This window comes from Cygnus olor, chromosome Z (assembly GCF_009769625.2).
Source record: "Cygnus olor isolate bCygOlo1 chromosome Z, bCygOlo1.pri.v2, whole genome shotgun sequence".
Classification (NCBI taxonomy): domain Eukaryota; kingdom Metazoa; phylum Chordata; class Aves; order Anseriformes; family Anatidae; genus Cygnus; species Cygnus olor.
The window spans coordinates 61,787,203-61,807,354 of NC_049198.1; the positions used below are offsets into that span (position 1 = coordinate 61,787,203).

The following is a 20,152-nucleotide window of genomic DNA, read 5'->3' on the forward strand; positions in this document are numbered from 1 at the left end:
TTTCAGGAACTAAAAATAAGCTTGGGAATCCAAAACTGAAGCACTGTTCAAATGCCACATTAATCCCAAAAGACTCTGAAGCCAGCTCCTCCTCTTACTAAAGAAATTGAGTATATTTTCGGTTTACATAATTAGTCTTGAATGTAAAAGCAACATTGTGAATGTGATTTACAGAACACTGCAGAACTGGAACAGTTCCTTATGAATCCTTTGGCGAATATCTAAGCCATTATTATTTCAAAGCTGTTTCACTAATGTAGATAGCTTCTTTTTGCCACAGAAGAGCATTCCCTCTTAATGAGGGGCTTGGGGTTCAACCTGAGTTTGAGATTTTCCTGCCATCAAAGAATTAGCATGCAGTTGACTAAGTACTGGTTACCAAAGAAGCAGAAAAAACAGCTCCTTAATTCATAATCTTTTCTCCCTTATTTCTTTTTTTCTTTTGTGGGATGCTTATACATTCAGACAAAAGGATAAAGACATTTGAAATGCAAAATCCATTTCAAGTTCATAATGCATTTTTATTGCAATTATTTTTGCTCCAAAGACATGGAATAAGCTACTACAGTTTTCACGATACGCCCTTTCCATCTCGAGGTCCATGACAAAACACTTTACTTTATCCATAGCGTTGTAAGTTTTCAACAACTTTGTTAGCCTAAAGCACAATATTCACCTACTACCTAGTTTTCATATTTTTAATAATCCAATGAGAACTCAGTGTATATTCTGTCTCTATTTGATATTTTCTTAAGAAGCAAACAAAAGCTATTTTCAGGAAAATTTTCTGTAAGAGGTAGGGTTCTTGTTAAAGGAAAAGATCAGTCTATTAAACAGAGTTGCACGTGATTTGGATTTACTCGTCTACACATTTCAAGTAGAGAGGTTTTGAAATGGTAGCATTCTAGACTGCAGTAATTTAAAAAAAAGGAAAAAACATTCTAGCCTTGGAACTGCTATCTTCTTTCCCACAAACCTCTTACAATTTTTATGGACTAAAATCTAAGAAGTTAGATGATTAATGAATCAATGAACTAAGCATTACAGATGAAAAGCACCAGTGACTACCTCATAATTTGTAGGCTTTCACAAAGACAAAGGAAAATCAAGCTATTTGCAGAAGTAGCTCAAGCAGAAATTCCTTCCGTTGATATTTGGTTAGTGCTTCAGCAACCTACCATGGAGGTATGTTTGGGCAATGGAGAAGTTAGTCAAAGGAGAAGGGAAGATGAATGAAGGAGAAGACAGAGCTGAATAACAAATACGAGGTGCAAACGTAGTACAGAATCATGTATTAAGAGAAGGAAATCTAGCAATAAATAAAAGGGTTAGCTAGGAACTATTTACAGTACACCAAATGGTAATGTAATTGCAGAACTACCTCATTAAAAGGTACTAGTTTGCATACTACTAGAACAGTAGAAACCTACAGTTAGACAGCACAAAACCCATTCTTAACACTCTTTTTCCAGTTTAAAAAAAAAAAAAAAAGCAGTTCTGGCCTTTCAGTCTTGACTACCTGTCCAACAAAATAAAGGCCCAAATGAAAGAAAATAGGTTGTAAGCATTAAGATCCTGGAACAGTAGCTGTTTTACTACAATAAATACACACTTTTACATAAACCTCATAAATTAAAACGAGTATCTGTGAGAGGCCTAAGGGTTGTAAGAACAAAATTACATAGTTTAAAATTTTTTCTTTCACAAGTAATCCCTAAACTGCCACAAGTATCATGAAGAAGAACATATTTGTACACTGCACAAGAGAGAAAATATTAAACACACTGAAAATTTGAAGTCATAACAATAATCATAAAATCCATTTAGTTTAAACATCAGTAACAGATACTCCAGCAAGCTTTCAGGAGTAACCCACACCATCCTTTTGGAAAAAGGTATATGGTTACATTTACATACAAAACATCTGGCATAGGAGAAAGCAGATTCTCCTACCAGCTGCTCACACGAAACCAGTAAGTAAATAGTACAATGCTGCCATAAGGAATTAAAATACAGTTTTAGTATAGTGCAGGAGAGGTATTACAACCGTATCTTCCACCAGTTGCTGTTCAAACTAGAATACATGCATTATTCAAATTACCTCATTCAGTAAACATGAACTACAACAGGTACAGACAATTACTAAAAGGAAGAGGAAGTTATGAGCGCCTTAATTAAGCTAACAAAACAAAGAGCACAGACCTGATGACTGCTCGCAAAACACAAAAAGCAAATAAATGCTAGGCATGGGGAAAAGCTGTTAAACTAATGTTTATAAAAGGAAAAGAATGTATGCCATGAGCAGGTACAACCTCCCTAACCATTACAGAGTCCTGGCATGCTATCCAACAGGAGAAGCAAAACTACAGAAAAGCAAAAATTCAGCAAAAGAACAACATATGTAATAAAAATGGTTTTATCACTGAGCAGATTAAAAAATTCTCTCACTTGACACCAAGTAATTAGTACTTCAAAATATCACTCTCTTGCAAACTGTTTCTGAATGTGCTCTTCAGTAAGTAGTTTTTAACTAGAGGAGTTCTCAGAACATCTTCCAAGTTTCACCAGACATTAAAAAAAAATCACTTAAAGATTGTTTTTAAAACTAAGTGAATTTAGAGGAGGTATAAAGCACACACAATGACCCATTGAACTGCATCCAGCATTACTCTTTCAAAGTATAACCTGGCCGTTTTTAAATCTGTAACTACTCCTGAAATAATTATTTTCTAATAATTATTATTCTAGTAATATTTTTTCTAAACATTGGATAGTTGCACACACATTTTTCATGGATTATATAAACATAATACTTTTTAGACTTCCAGTTTTAAGCCATCTATTTCTCTGTTTCCATAGCTCGTCTTCCTCTTTACAGAGCCCAAAATTTCACCACTCTATGCTGTGAAAAGCATTCTGTTCTACCGTAGCAACAAGAAATTTACAGCAGTCCCAAAAAAATTTCAAGGACAAAAAGTAAACTAATTCTGTCTTGAAATACCTTGGTTATGAAAACAGACATTTACCTAGAAGTTAAAAGGAACCCAGAAGCAAAACATGAAGTAAGTTGAATAGCTCTAATGAAAGATGCAGAAAAAACAGAACAATATCACATAACAAATATATAATTTTTACATATTTGTAAGTGAAAGGGAACTTTTGACACACCATCACAAATAAAAAGCCTACCAAATCAGAAGTGCAAGTATCAATGACAACAGATGAAAAACAGTTTGGTGCTGGAATAAGAGTGTCGAACTAAAGACATTCTGTAGAATTTCTGGAACTTTTTGTAGTCATCTGATATCAGATTTGCATTAAATTTGGCTTTTATCTACTTGTGGCAAGAGAAAGTAGTCTACTAGGAGGACCACTGAGCATACTGCTGAAGCAGGAGTCAATCACTGACTTCAAAGACATTGATTTAGCTCTCAGAATAGTGACAATTAACACTGGCATTATTCAATGTGGCCAAAGCATTTAATTATGACTACCACTAACTGCTTTCATCTACTCTATGAAAACACACAGAAGTATTAATGATTTCAATTAAGGAAAAAAGCCATTGTATATGTAAGGAAAATCCCGATTAGTTTTTCATCCCAAATCTTAACGAAAAAGTATTAACTTACCAACTTAATTGCCACATGTTCATTTGTGTATAAATTGTTTCCTTGAAAACAAAACAAAAAAACAACAAAAACAAGAACGTGAGACTTCAGCAGTGACAGTTCATAAAAACAAAGCTGCGGGAGATCTATTCTGCCAAAAACTATCCTCATAAAACACGGAAGACTCATGACTACTTTCCTTAGCAATAAAGTAAATTACTTGTCAAGAACTCATTGGAAAATCACAGATGACACACTCAGCAAACTTGGGCTTTAACAGTGTTAAAATAAGAGTACCTTTACAAGCAAAGCATGAATAGCATTTTAAACTCACAGCAAGTCTTAGGACTTCATTTATAGTTTAGAGAGTGTAAGATTTTTGGTCTGAATTACTGAAATATACTGAATTTCTGTGATAATTTTCACTATAGTTCACGGTAACAAACACAGGGTTACTGTGCCATAAATGTCTTACTCAAAAGTAAAAAAAAGAAATAATTTAGTAAGGTTTCAGAGTTTTTTTAATTATTGTTTTTAAAATGACAATAAGAGGACTACAAGAAACAAAAACAAAAAAAAATTAAAAAGCACAAACACAAACATTTTCAACATGTCCTACAAATGCTTTAGGTATCCCAAGAACACAGAAGATAAATGGAACAAGTTGACATCATGAACATATCATTACTGTACACATCTGAGTAAAATAAATCTTCTCATTTCAAGATTTAAGCCTACCAATTAAAGATAAATTATTTACACTTCAAGAATTGTAACTAAAAGCACAGGCCTTTAGGAAAGGAAAAAGGAAAGGCAAATTAAACACTCTTCAGTGTTTAATCACTGAACACTGAAATTAAACACACTGAAATTAAACACTCTTCAGTTACAAAAAAAACAGCAGAATTTGGTACTGTGAAATCAAGGAAAATTACATTTAAACCTCGCTTAAGGTTCTTTGGAACTGCTGGTCGAAGATAATAAATATTCTGGTACTCATTTTAAAACTGCGGCTTTTTTACTGTGATACCATACTTTAAGGAGAACTTGGTTCTTGAATAGTGTCAGAAGTGGCAGTTTCATTGAGACAAAATTTCAGCTGTTTCACCAAGTTTACAACATTCTTACAGTAATGTACCAATTTGCAACCTTCTCTGGTATCCAAGTCAAATTTGATCTTCTATGTTTTCAGATTAATTGCTGAAAGCTTTTTTTTTTCTGAAATTGTTATATGGTTTTGCAACATTAGACACTAACAGGTTAGAATTGACTAGGGTTTCCATCCCCACTCCCTTCTCCCCTCCAACACCCCAATTCTCTACATTACTAAACTCCAACTTAGGACAAAGAGAGCAAGAGTATTATTACCAAGTTAAGTACTTACACCATTTGGAAAATGCATCTGCTGGTTTAAAAGCAATTCTGCAACTGGATGAGCATATTTCAATCACCATTACTGCAAAATTTTACGCACTGACTGTAACACTAAAGCTACATAGACGTAGAACTGAAAAGTATCAGGTAAAGAAAAAAATAATTAATCACTTCTAACATTTCTAATTTCTTTACAGGATTCAAATGTGTCCAGTGTATACTATTTTAACAACAACCCTGTTTTTCTCTGTAACATTACTCATGTCCAAATTTCACATATTTAATTCATTTTTGTTAAAGAAATTGAACAGGAAAAGGAAGAAATGGACCAACACAAAAAGGTGAATATAGTTACATTTATAGTATGAAACTGATCTCAGCTCTAGTCCTTATTTTTAAAAATAGACTACTCTTGCAAAGCTGAAAAAAGGAATTATAAGATCATGTGTCTGTTACGGGATCAAATTTACAAAAAGCAAGCTACCTGAAGGCTACACCCTAACCTGATTACCAAGCAAATGGAGAATTCAATGATCTATCCAGGGACTACAGCAGACATCCCAGGCACCTAAAATACTTATTTAAGGATCGAGTTTTTTTGTTAGTTTTAAAATAATGCTTTGAAACTGTCTCTGTGTTTTTGCATTGTATTACCATATTGAAGACATTTAAAACAAAGTCTTGCAGTGAACATGCTCATTCAGTCTAACTAGATATCTGTCATCTACTACAGTAGTTAACAAATCCAGTTACAGTGACTAACTATTCAGTTCCAGTACCCAAGTGGAGTGATGACAGGTTTAACATTCTGAAGAAACGTCAGAAGGGATATTGTAACTTTGAATATAATGAATCAAGACTATCATTTCAAATAATGTAGGACATCACATTTGATGCTTCCGATGATGCCTCTGAAAGCACAGAAGCAGGTAACATGTAATGCATCACAACCAGCAGGAACATAGACTGATGGGACAACAAAAGAAAGCTTATCTTAACTATAACTAAGAAATATAAAAAAGCTGTTAAGAGTAAAACTTTAACAGCTCAATATTGAAAATAATTTAGTTCTTTGCAAGTTAGTGGTTGCACATCACAGATACTCATTTGACATACAGCCAATTTACCATGCTAACCACAACAAGCCACAGAACTCTGGCAATTCCTTTCCTCTCAGGAGGAAGTAGTACTGCAATGGCTACTAGGCTGCAACTGAATTTCTTACTTTCTGAAGCACAACTTCATCACTCTAACAACTTTATGCCTCCTGTATGGCTTAAGACTGGACCTTAAGACACAGGCTAAACATATTCAAGTTTGATGAAGTCCATAAATTAAGTGCTTGTGTACAGGTTTGTACACAACAAGGGAGGGATGCCTGCATTAAGTTGCTTTCTACTGTACTAATGCATACAGAAAAATAAGTTAAAAATCTATCTGTAATACCAATCTTAGCTGTCACTTTCAGTAGTTTATACGATTAAAACATCTTACCCCTAATAAATTAGGACTTGAAGAATCTATGTATGAAACAAATAAGCAGATGTTCAAGAAAAGCCTGCTGCGCTTTGCAGATGGAAGGACAGAATACTCTTTCCCCGCTTTCTCTCACCTGTATGCACAATTTATTTCACTATCACACTATTTTTAGCTACTTCAATATTATTTCTTTTAAAAAGAAATGGATGATTTCACTCTGTATCTGCTGTAACCAAAATAGATATGATAATAATCTGAAATCGATAGCCAATTCTGCATGTTGTGACCACACTAAGATAATGGACAAGAAAATATTCAACTTAATTATTTCATAGTTACCTTCAGCAGTAAATGTGACATATTAATTATACTGGTTTCTTTTATTTCATTGAGACGTTTAAGTGAAAAGTAATCATTTGAGTAGAGTTTAGAAAAGTTTAAGACAAGTTCAAAACAGAGCTCCTGCCTGACTTCTGATTTTCAGAGGCACATATATAACAATCTCATTTAATTGCGGCTGAAATAACTACAGTGCCTCTTACTGAGACTGTTTTAAATTCAGTATCCTCATTAAGGAGTACAGAAATGCTCTTTCATTCCTCTACAGCATTACTGTGCTCATCTTATTTGCATTCTGACACAGAGTATAGTGCCCCCCGAAAGCACTATACTAAAACCTGTTTTTATTATCTTTCTGCAGCACAATAAGTAGTTCTACCAAAAGCAGAGTATCAACAGAAATGCAACAACAACATAGCCCACCCTACTCTCAGATGCCCCATACCTGAACAAGTCCCTTTTAACCTTTAAACACAGCATTAAGTCAAGTCTTCCATAAATATTGGAGCAAATTCTTGCCATTAACTGTTCAGTTAGGTTAGTTAATACATACAGAATTTCCAAATCTTAAAAACACTGGACAACCATGCTTTCATCATGGAAATTTAAGTGCCCAAAAATAAATCTGTATCTTCCCTTCCAAAACCACATATCCATCATGTCTGTCGTGTACTTTTTTATAAATGGTAAAATATCCAGCCCCCCTTCCCCCTCCTTCTCCAAAACTCCAGACACAGTCTGACTGCCCCTAATTAACAGCAGCTTACTGTTTAGCCTCACTATACCATTACTGGTGAAAAGGAAACCAAGGGATCCAACAGCTTGCTGTTGTTAAACCTTCTGGAGAGCCTGCTGCACTGTCTTCCAAGAGACCTCTTAAGACAGTATTTCATGCCAGGCTAACAGGTGGACGATATGTTTCATATACATTTAGCTTCAAATACATCTGAATAAGCTGCTTCTGGAAGTCAGGATAGAGAGCAAAATACAGTAACTATGAAAGCATTTCCAGCATCTTAGAAGAGATAACTGGCTGAATGTGAGACAGCACTGCACACAGTTATGAAATGTTATTAGCCCTGGAAAGTCTCCTGCTGCATTGGAGTCTTAATATGTAACAAAGCTTATATGGACTGGGGTTCAACCCCGAAGAGAGCTACAAGGCAAAATGAACATATCTGAAGCTTGCAAGTAGTTTGAAGAGCCGTATGATGTGGATATCATGTAGGTATCTTCATGCCTAGCCTACACACAAGGCTTTGAATAATGAATAAAGAACAGTCATCTTACCTAACCGTAGTTCTCCAAAGTTACCGCCTCCAATTTTTTTGCCGACTCTGAAGTTAGGTCCAACCATTAACACTCCTGAACTTGAACCAGTTCCACGTGGAATATGGCCTGACCTCCCAGAAGTCCGTGGGACTCTTTCATCTGGCTTGTCCTTGTCTTTTTTTTTATTATCCATGTCAAGTTTACGGTACTCCACTTTTATTTCTTCCTCTTTTCAAAATCAGTATAAGGAAACTCCAGTTAGACAGTGTGAGTATGCGAACATCACTAGCAGAGCACCCAGCTGGTTACTGTCAGGAAGCAGTCAACAACAGAGCATTCATCCCATTCGTGAAGTTGTTTTTGTTTTTTTTTTTTTTTTCCCCTTGGGAGTATCTGCAGTGAAATGTATCTTCAAAATGTATGCAACCAGCAATATTTACTAGCATTTACAAGAACTCTGTCAAAGGAAAACAAAGTTATTCAAGACAGTAAAATCCTTGTACAAAGTTACATCTTCCTTTAATGTGTCATACACTTAAAATGTAACTATATTTGCTTTACAGATCTTCTATGAAGTACAGCCGCATAGTTAAAAGTCTGTTTCCAGCACACAACTGCTACAGATATTGGTGCAACTGAGATGAGCTAAAAAAAATAAATAAATCTCAAGGCTCTATATGAAATACCCTATAAAACTACTTCCTGACTCTGTGAACAGACGTAAAATTGCTATTTAAACATTCATTGCATCTAATGCCAGCTCTGCAAGAGACAACAGTTCACCCAAGTAGTATCTATTTACCAAAGGAAATGCTTAAGCTACACAGTAATTTATGCTACTGAAAGATACTCAAAGTGAAAATGATTCCATTATCTTTTCTGAATTAGTTTGAGATGCATGATTTATACACTTACAACAAGGACACCACAATTCATTCAGTAACTTCTGGAACTTGAAAATGTATTTACTCAAAATATTTATTCTCTCCTGCCCCATTTAATTAGGTCACACATTTGCTTTCCGACCCCCCCCGTCCACCATTCGGCATCATTGCCCAGACACTAATTCCAACAGTTTTTTCAGAAAATGCATGTTAACTTACTACTGCAATAAAGAATTAAAGAAAGCTTTCAGCTTTATCTGGCCTCTAAGAATAGTGACTGGTGTTTTCTATTTGAAAACAGTGGTTTTAAAAACAAAATTGAGAAGATTGGCTACTACACAGCCAAAACTTCAGGGAGATTTAAATACCTGTTCAGAATTATTTTGCTACAGTTGCTTCAATATTGAGAATACATGGCAGAAGAACAAAACATCCCCTGAAACAAAATAATGTACCTAGTGCTGTTTATACAGCCTTTGTTAAAGATGGTCACCAGGAGCTTATTTTCAATGGTTTGAACTGAAGATGCTGTAATTTCTCAAACCCAACTATCATGAAATAGAATTATTATTACACGCATTTCAGCTGATTACCGTGTCATAAAAATCAAAGAGCCAGCACAGAAAAAGTCGTAAGAGAATATGAACAACCACCCAAATAACTGCATCTGCTGAATCAGGGATACTCACAGAACAGCTTTAAGTAGATGATGTTTAAAAAATCACTAATCAAGAGCTGACTAAACTTCTGCTGAACAATGAAGAGCAAGCAAATTTATTTGGTGAAGAAACATGACTACTATCAAAGGGGAATTAATGACTTGTTTCCAGAACAATGACAAAACACAAATACGGGTTCCAATCCAATTAGATAAGCCTAATGCAACAGAAAAGTACAATAGTAAGTAATAAATGTAGAGGTATAATACAAGTAGATGCATTTAAGAGAAATAATAATACAAGCACATTTGGCTGCAATGTACTCTTGCAGGCTCAAGTGATGTTAGATATCCTAAACCAACATTCCAAGCCAGCGACCCTGAAGAACTAAAGAGGAAAAATTACCTTTAGTAAAGTAACACACTTCTGCTATGTATCTGGTCATCAAAATGCCAATATCTTAACTGTGGACATCAAACTAGTGTTCGTCCCTCCTCCCCCTCATCCCCATCACCCAGAGAAGGCGTTGAGATATATGATCTTTAAAGATCTCTTCCAGTTGTGGTTGTACCCAGGTGGGCAGCTGAACTCCACCACAGCCACTGCCTCACTCCCCGTCCTCAGAAGAGGGGAGAAGAAAGTATGCTGGAAAAGAAATAAAAACTCACAGGTTGAGATAAGGATAAGCTAATTAAAGGGGAAAGGAAGTGGGAAAAAATAAGCAAAGGCCACACGGAAGCACTGAGAGAAAATAAATAAGTTACTCTCTACTTCCCATCACCAAGCAGGGTTCAGCCATGTCCTGGGAAGCAGGGCCTTGATATGCCTAGTGGTTATTTGAGAGGACAGACATCTTCATAACAAGAGCCCCCTCTTTCCCCTTTCAGATGTTTTATTGCTGAGTGTGACACTATATGGCATGGAATATCCCTTTGGTTAAGTTTAGGCAAGCTGCCACGGCCATGTTGCCTCCCATCCTCTTGCCCCTCCCCGCTATAGCCTTGGTGGGGGTTGGACAGAGTCCTGATGCTGTGCCAGCACTGCTCAGCAACAGACAAAACGCTGGTGTGTGATACCTGGGCTGTCTGAGCTATACATGCAGAGCGCAGCACAGTATGGGCCGCTGCAGGGAAAGTTGACTCCATCCCTGCCAGACCCAGCACACCAACCCAAACCATTCTATGATTCTCTAACCGCTTACCAATTACCATCACAGACAAAAGATACAACTTGCGGAAAATTAATTTATAGCCAACTAAAAATGAACTAAGGTGGTGAGAAATAAAAATTCCTACCTCCTTACCCTATTCTTCACAGGCTCAATTTCACACATTTGTTCTCAACTCCTCTAACACCTCACCCCACACCCTGAGCAGTGCAAGGGGCTGGGGAAAGGGTCCTGTGCTCAGTGCAGAGCAGATCCTCTCTGCTACTCTCCTCCTCACATTTTTCCTCTGCTCCACTATGGGCCCTGCCCACAGGCAGCAGTTCTTCAAGAACTGCTCCCACATGGCTCCATACCACGGGGTCCATTCCTCAAGAGCCAACAGCTCCAGCACAGGTCCCACAGGCAGCAGCTCCCCCTTTAGCAGTGAGCAGCAGTCCCCCTGCAGCCCATGGGTTCCACATGGAGCAGATCTCCACGCTGCAGCCCGTGGAGGAGCCCCCGGTGGAGCAGGTGGATGTGGCCTGGAGGAGGCTGCGGCCCATGGAGAGCCCCCGCAGGAGCAGGCCCCGGGTCAGACCTGCAGCCTGTGGAGAGGAGCCCACGCAGGAGAACTTCCGCTCCGTGCCTGGAGCACCTCCTGCCCTCCTTCTGCACTTGCTGTCCACCTTCTCGGTGACTGCAGGGCTGTCTCTCTCACATTTCTCTCACTCCACTCTTCCTCAGCTGCTGCACAGCAGTTTTTACACATTCTAAAATGAGATTTCCCAGAGGGGCACACACACTTGGCTGCTGGGCTCAGCTGTGTCCTGTGGTAGGGTCACTGGAGCTGGATGGAGCAGCTGTGTCCAGCACAGGGCAGCCCCAGGCCTCTTCTCACAGAAGCTACCCTGCAGCTATCCACTGTCAACGTCTTGTCACAGATAACCAATACACTTACAAAAACAATGTTCACGTCTTTCAGATATGTGACATTCCAAAAAATAAAGGTAACTGCTTTTCTAAAGCAGCAAGCGCTTTCAGTAGAAATAGTCTACCACAGAGTTTTCAATTTAAGGAACATCTACTTCCAAATTTTTTTTGTATCCACACACAGATTTTGCCAGATCATTTTAAAAAACAAGGAAACAAAAATCAAAAAGATAAATTACAATTGAATCTATTATATGGTAATTTAAATACTTCCCTCTTCTGCTACTGAGCCAACAGATATTCCAATTACTTTATGGGTATGCTTCTTTATATAAACTAAAATTAGCACCTTTCAACAGATTTCTGCTAACTGAACATAATAAGCTCATTACATTTTTAGCACACTATGTCAGTAGGAAGACACTTACGCATTCCTGTCAGAGTTTCTGCAGGATACAATACTTGCTAATAAAATAATTTGCAGTTAATTTGACATATGGAGATCACTTCAACTTTCATCACACAAGTTCCTGTACAACATTTTATGAAATATCTACCTTAAAATTACAAAAAGACATTAATGGTTTTGTTTGTTTGTTTTTTATATTGCACTTACCTATGAAAGAATAATGCTGCTCATGCCAATCTCTGTTCTTCATCATAATGCTCCTTTTTTAGAGGAAAAGCACTAAAAAGAAATATATACATGCAGCATTTGCAATTACTTTGGCATTCAAAGAGTCCTGATGTAGAATGCATATAAAGCATGTTAAGGGGTTAATTGCATTAGTCTTCCCAAACTGTTAGAGAAGACCCAGAAGACTTTTTCAAAGACTCTACATAATATATAAGGCTTGTATGCAACAAAAGCCTTGAACAAAAAAAAAAAAAAAAATCAAAATTGTACTGCACAGCAAGAAAAAATAGCTATTAGTTACAAATTAAGTCTTCAATTCATATAGATGGAAGATAGAAAGTGAAATGAGACTGTAAGGAAGCAATTAACGGTCATAGAAATGCAAAGTTAATATGAGCTAATAGAGGTTTTATTTATTTGATGGAATGTAACAGATATTCCCAAGCATTGTAAAGAGATCACCTAAAAAGCAGGGAAAGGAGTGGTAAAGACAAGCAAGAATAGTGAAAACAATAGCTAGACACGTTTCAGCTGACAGAAAAGTCTTACACCTTACACCTGCTGAAGTATAAAAGGAATCTAGGATTCAGTTTTAGAAACAGAAATTAAAATTGACAGTAAAAGACAGACAGGCTTCTGGTCCCTGTCAATATACTGCTTAGATTGAGAACACATGGTCACATCAACCCAATAAATATAAAATTAGCCATAAGACTACAGTAATGTCATCCTGAAACAAAATCCCCATTTTAAGGAAGAAGCATATGAGAGCAACTGCATTTGCTGGGTACACAGAGAATTACATACTTCTGCCAGTACTGCTTTACATCGGCTGAAGTATGAAGTCAAAGGCAAAACTTAATAGCAAAACTAGATTGACCACCGTGCTGGTATGGCCATACCAACTCTGAAACTACAGTAGTTATTCCCACTAAAAGAGGGTTTGGCTCTGTGCTCTGCACCATGATAGCAACCTGTTGTTATAGTTTATCTACACGTTACTTCTCTCAAACTTTTTGCTCTTGATGTTACAACTTCAGTAATGTTATTTCTAAATACAATAGGTGATTAAATGCTTGTTCACCAAAGTCAAGGCAAAGATTACAAAGACCATTCCCTAAAGACTCTACTGTCTAAAGTTAGATGATCGTTTTGTGATAGTTCTCAGCCTTCTCTTCAAATATTTCCTTGAGAGAACATTTTTACTCTACAGAACTGCTTTGCGCATTTCTGATTTGCTTGCTTATATAATCAAGGAGTTTCCAACTCAGAAAACGCAGCTTGTTTAAACGCTTGTTTTGCACACACTCTACCAAACTAAATTCTACATACACAAAAAGCTGAATGTTTTAATGAAACTACACAGATGTAGACATAAAAACGAGCCTCAACTCACCACTATATTCTTTTTTTTTTAAATTCATGTTTTGCAGTAGGATAATCTGAAGAACCCAGAATACTGAAAATTCCCTAAGAATTAGACATACAGAAACTGGAAACGAGCAAATATCTCACTTCCAAATGAATTCACTGTGGGAAAAAGTTCTATATTTTTTTCTTCTGACAGATCATGACCTTTGAACTACTTACAAGTATGCACTTAAACATCAAAAGAAAACAGTCTGAAGAAAAGGTACTGAAACAAAACACTGTAATACTATACACATTCTGAATAAATGGATGAGTTAACAAAAAAAAAAAATACGGTCTGTCTTTTGTTGCATTATACACTCAGTATAGTCAGCAGCTTTGCCGCTATTGTTCCAAGTTCACACACCACCCCAAAGGAACACATCATATATTAAGCAAACACATGCTGGTACAGAAAGTCTGTGAAGCAAAACGATCTTTCCCTGAACCTACACTAGAGAAATTTTAAGTCCTCCTAATCTTTTCATCCTTGAATCAGTATTCATAACCTCAAAGCATTGCAACAACAGCTATGAGAAAAAAGGAAATCATGCAAGGCTACAAAAAAAATGATCAAATCTCCTAATTGCTTGTATTAAAAGTTCTCATTTTTCAAGTTCACTGGAAACGACCATCAGCTCTTTAGGTTGCACCACTACCAAAGATCTCACACTAACACTCAAACAATTTCTTTCACATTTACAGGTTAAAAAGAAAAATCTCAGACTCACTCAAGAGAGCCAGCTGGGCTAACAACTTTAAAGTGCCATTAAATTTTATCACCACAGGGGTGTTTCTAATATCTTGCACAGCCACACTCAACAGAACATGATGTAAGAAAACACTGCTCAAAAAAATCAGTTTTAGGGTCAAAGTCTAATCACAGCCAGTGTCACGTTCCTAAAATTAAAATTCTAATACAGGGGTTGACACTCAAGAAGAGCCTACAACCAGAGAAGAGTTAGACATCCCTAGATTACAGGTGCTGCAGCAGCACCACTGTAATTATATGCAAGCTTACACGTTCTGAGGTGTATGCCAGAATATTCTCTCTCAGATACACAAATCACCTTTAAAAGGAAAAAAGCAGCCAGAAAGTTTTTATGCTCCAGATCTACTCTTTAATAAAAATATTAAGTGAACACCAAAGCTGCTAAAAAAATTTCCCTGTCAGGAAATAACAAAGTTAAATGAAACAAACAACTGTCACTTCTCCTTTAAGTATCATAACGTTAAATTAAACTATGTAAGATAATGCATAATTACAAGATCCTGTATCAGTGCTAGTATCAGTACACTGACATTTTCCCCCAGTTTTAGAAAAAGCATACAGTAGCAGAAGACATAGGGAGAAAAAGAAAAGACTCCATGAAACAAAAAGACTGTAAAAAGCACTTCATGTTTAAGCGCAAAGCATTTGAACAAATCACCCAAGCCGCCACCATTTTCATGTCTTCAGTTTTGCTAGTCCCTCAGACTTCTTGGTTCACAGTACTTCCACTCTCAAGGTCTCATGGTTGTTGGTGTTTTGTTTTGGTTTTTTGGCATTTTCATTAGTCCAGCAGCAAAGCTTCTCCTCACACCTTCCAGAAACATGCAGAGAAAGTTTCTAATGCCTCTGATTTCCAACAGTGTTCCTCTAACATTACGTACAGCTTTTATGAAATAATCCACCTACTCAGTAGCCCTTATTTCAAACAAAGAACAGTCCTGTTCAGTTTTCAGTCTTCACCTAAATGTTACAAGTACGCGTAGACAGACAGAATAACAGAATTTTACTCAACAAAACTCCTTCAGAAGTATTTAATAGTACCAAAAAAAAAAAAAACACGTAATTTATACTACATGTCAGAAATCTAGATCAGATTGAGAGCTCCCTTGTGAGGCAATCAAAACACCATTCAAATATCTAATAAACTATTTATGGTATTGTTTTTACACATTATGGAAAGATTAAGCTCTTCTTTCTAGCCTAGCCCTGGGATGACTGCATCATTTTCATTCATTTTTATAAACATGTCTCTGTACAATAGAGGACATCTGTGAAATTTCAAATTCACAGCAAAAAGGTTCACAACTGAACAGCCCTTGAAACTTAATTTTCTTATATCTTAGAAACTTTTCTAAGAGTTTCTAAGCTCCAAAAACTCTTGTGACGGTATTTAAAAGGAAGAATAGCTCTAAACTGATACACAATTTACTAAGATTCATTGTTTACTTAAACTAAAAATAATCTAGTTATTGAACAGTGATTTTTTAAATTTTATTCCATTGAGAGAAATTCAAGTCTTCACATGGTCTTCATGTGACCCATAAAACTAGAGCTGATGTTCCTACAGCCTATATTAAAAATAAATTCAGTTATAACTGTAGTTTTCATTCAAATAGATGCTCATAACATTGGTATTACACCACTTTGACAGTTGTTTATCAAGCCCCCCAAATCCCAGACTGCCATATACAAACCCTAAAAATAAACGTTAAAAAGTTAATTGCGTAACTCACATGAAAATATCCAATCTGATTTTGACTTAATATTATTTCTTAATTTTCCAAATCACAGAAGTAAAGACAAAATTCTTAGACAACTCAAAGATAAAGTACTGAAACATTCAGTATATGATTTCCATATATACTACTTACTTGGAGATGAGCTTTGAAAAACAAAAACCCATTTCCAAACAATTTCTCCTGGCAATTTCTTTCTCCAGCTATCAATAAACTGTATCAAAATTGCCAACTACTGTATCATTACACATTTCTTGGATAGCACTGTCTAAAAGTAACCTCGACATAATGGAAACTTACTCATCAGTAACTTAATTCAATCATAACAATGTCATCTACTTGACACACAAGGGGAACAACAGTCTAACTCTTGCAAATCCAATATAGCCAATCTTTTTGTGTGTCATTTTTTAAAACTTTTTAAAAATAATTTTTTTTTTTTTTTTTTTTAAAGTTTAAAAAAACAGCTTTTTTTTAAGCTTTAAGACGTCTTATTTCTTTAGAAAACAGACTAAAGGTTTTTGGAAGAACATTCCAAATACTATCAATGGATCATTCTTAGAGCTGAAAGTCAGAAAATTTAAAACAAATATCAAAAGGGCATTTTTGGAAGTCAGAGATACTTATCTCTGTTTGGTAAAAGCTGAAATTAAATTTAACCGTTTGGTCTTCCAGTTGGCTGTTGATAACATTCATCTCTACCCAGTTACTGTTACCCATAAACTCAAGTTGCAGCACTTGTTATCTCTCCAGATTTAAAGATGCTCAGCCTATTTAAAGAAAATGTTGAACAGAAGTAAAAAGTGCAAGTTTCATAACCTGCTCCTGAGAACCCGCTCCTAGAACACTATAATGAGTATCGTTTGTTTGAGGCAATCTTGAAGAGAAAGAATGGCACAATATTTTTTACTGGACTTCCTTTTTTTTTTTTTTTCCCTCCACCAGTGTAACACATTGTTTTTCCCAGTCAGTGTAACACAAGTAAGAAAATACAGGTTCAGGCTGGAGTGACACATACCTCTCATGATCCTTATCAGGCCCCTGACAGCAATCTCTACAATATTACTGCATCTTCCAGAGACTACAGCACAGTTGTTATTTTTTTTTTTTTTTTACGATATCTTCATTTACATTGATATCATCTACATGTAAACTTACATACACAATATCATAATCATTTGAAAATAATTATCAACTCCATTTTAAGATATTGGAACTCCTCTAAAGCAAACCTTTATAAAGTTATAAATAATTAACAAAATTATACCATTACATTAAAAAGCTATTGAAACAAAAAGCCTTTCCTATTTTTACATATAGAAATGCTAGCTGCTCCATGTAAGGCCAAATATAAATACCTAAAATGGAAATTGTTTAGTGTCTTAAGTCAAAATGGTACTTGAGAGATTTTCTGTGGAAAACAACACATTTTTTCAATAGCACTGCCTTCTAGGCCGCAGAGGTGGGTCATACTAAATCACAAATTCTAGCATCACAAACGTAATCTGCCGAGAAGCCCCTACCTCCAAAGAGCTACAGTAGTTTTCTACAAAAATATATCTCAGGCAACCTTCCAAACACAGCAGATGAACACTTACTAGCTCATTAACACCTCATGCTCAAAGAGGAACCAAACCCAAAAAGGTCAGTTTTAAAGCTACAGTACAGACAATCTAAGTCTGAAACGGTTTTGGAAAATACAGTTAGGCAATACAATGGCTCAGCATGAAGGGTCTCCTCTCCTGCTGCATCTGGCCACAGGTACCTGCTGCTTTAACTGCTTAATTCACAACAAACTCCGAACTTAAAGCCTGCTATAAAACTATTAAATTCACTAGCCATGCAGGAAGTACACAAACTCACTATTGAACAGCAGCTAAATTCACTCAGGATACATAAGAAAGAGGCAGAGCAAGGGAAGAGGTACAAAACTGAGCAGGCAGGAATGAGCAAGGAGAAGAAACACCTGGCAGTAAAAAGGAGGACTCTTCCAGCAGCCAGACATTAAATCAGACCAAGCACCCCGCATAATTTCAATAGCTGGTGTTTCAAGTAAACTTACGGCATCTTTCAAAGAGAAAATGTTCATAGACCTCCATAGGCTAATTACCACCCAGACAGTACTGTTACCTGTGACCGGTTCACCTACTTAGTGTTACTGTACATAGTTTACTGGCTTCTCAGAAATAGTCAATAAATAAACATAGAAATTACAGTGTGACAAACCACACACTTCACCATGGAATCCAGGTCCTGCTCGTCAGAAGACACCGCAGGATTTTTGTACCACTGAAAAGGACATTACCCTCCATTCTTATATTCCACATTCTCACCAGCTTAATACTCGAAGCTAACATTGACAAAGGGCATGAACTGCCACCCCGGCAATTACACCCCTGCAATCTGAAAAAATATCCACTCCAGGAAAATTACATTACATTATCAACAGATTTTAAGTAAAAAGTTATTTTAAAAAGTCTTGGTATGGTAGAAGTTGAAGAGGGTAATAAGCTTAATGGGAAGATCATACAGCATTCATCTGTATTTTCTGAATACAGATGAGTACTCTACTACTTACTAGAAGTTTCAGAAATTCATTTAAAACTACTGCTTTCACAAAGGTAAGTCATCAAAATCATAACCACTCCTACAGTACAGACTGGTATTCTCCCTATTCCCCTAACTTTTGACTTATTTAAAAAAACAAAAACAAACTATTGTGCTTTTATTTACACTAATACTTAGCCTAAATAAACACACATATTTTTTCCTTCACTGAATTATTTCAATTGCAGCACACAAGTTCCCAGAATCCCAGTGATATTATCTAGGATGCTACTCAGAACTAAGCATAGAAAAACAAGATCACAAACAGCAGACTGATTTCACTGCACTGGTTCTGCAGCAGCCTTGAGGGAGTCAAAGCATCTGTACTGCCAACAATCTTCAAATTAAGGTTTGCAAGAAAGTAAGACAATCAGACAAAACTTACTTTTCCATGATTTACTAAAAAGTAAAGACCTATCATATCGAAGTCGCAAACCATTTCAAAAGAATGTTAAAGGCCCAGAAACAAAGCAAACGGCACGTTGCAGTTCTTAATGCTTCTGCCTATCCTTCCAGGTTGGATTCTCCTTGAGAATATCCCATCCCATTTTCACTGCTGAATAACTCTCAAGTATCATGATCCGTTTAAGCTAATCTAACGAGTCAGCCACGGAAAACCACTGAGCCACTCCCCCTCTAAGCTCTGCATCCGCTTCTCGCAATTGCGGGTTGGGTAGGACTGGGCAAAAACTCCTGCAATTAGGTTCTGGTTGAATCAGTGAGCTGTAACTGGAAAACGACACCCCTTAAAACTCCTTCCTCCCGTGATTTGTCTGTGTCATCAATTGATTTATTACCCATAGCCATTTCAAAACAAGCAGTTAAAAATAAAGACCTAAGGAGAAAAAAAAAGCATATAGGTATTTCTTGTTTAAACAGATTGAAAAAGTTATATTAGCCAGTATAATTTATTAATATAAATCAGACAGTTAATACAGCTAATCAATACCTCATTCTTTATAGAGATGCTTTGTGTCATTACACGATACTTGAGAAAAGTAACAACTAACACTTCCCTATTCCTCACATTTGATCTATTGTTATCTCAAAGTCCAAACAAAATGAAATTTATCCTAAACACCGGGATGCTTTGTTACATTTTCTTTGTTAAAGCTCAATTTTAAGACAAAAATAAAGATGCTACAAATACTCGTCACTTTCACACTTCTAACTTTCAAACAACTCAGCATAGTCACTATAGAAGCATAAACAATCTTATTTTTGTAGGATGTAACTTTGCAGGTGTAGTTGGTACACTAAGTTTTGAAACACTCTATCAACTCCATTAAACCTGT

General features: G+C 36.3%; 1 protein-coding gene across 23 annotated transcripts in view; it reads right to left on the reverse strand.

Moving 5' to 3' along the window:
- Positions 1-20,152, reverse strand: part of CSNK1G3 (casein kinase 1 gamma 3) — a 75,070-nt gene that overhangs the window by 52,720 nt on the left and 2,198 nt on the right. For 6 of the 23 annotated variants that reach the window (XR_005815324.1, XM_040541335.1, XM_040541334.1 and 3 more), the window contains exons 2-5: positions 15,173-15,325; positions 12,312-12,383; positions 8,094-8,303; positions 3,633-3,673 (exon numbers count right to left, since the gene is read on the reverse strand). The exons of 1 other annotated variant lie outside the window; for it this stretch is intronic. Coding sequence is in view for 21 of the 22 variants with exons in the window: in XM_040541335.1 (XP_040397269.1) it covers positions 3,633-3,673; positions 8,094-8,303; positions 12,312-12,357 (297 nt within the window). In the remaining variant the exon portion in view is untranslated. Of the gene's footprint in view, positions 1-3,632; positions 3,674-8,093; positions 8,533-12,311; positions 12,384-15,172; positions 15,326-19,242; positions 19,643-20,152 lie in introns of those variants that run through there. 16 more of the 23 variants (XM_040541345.1, XM_040541341.1, XM_040541344.1 and 13 more) reach the window with 9 other exon arrangements.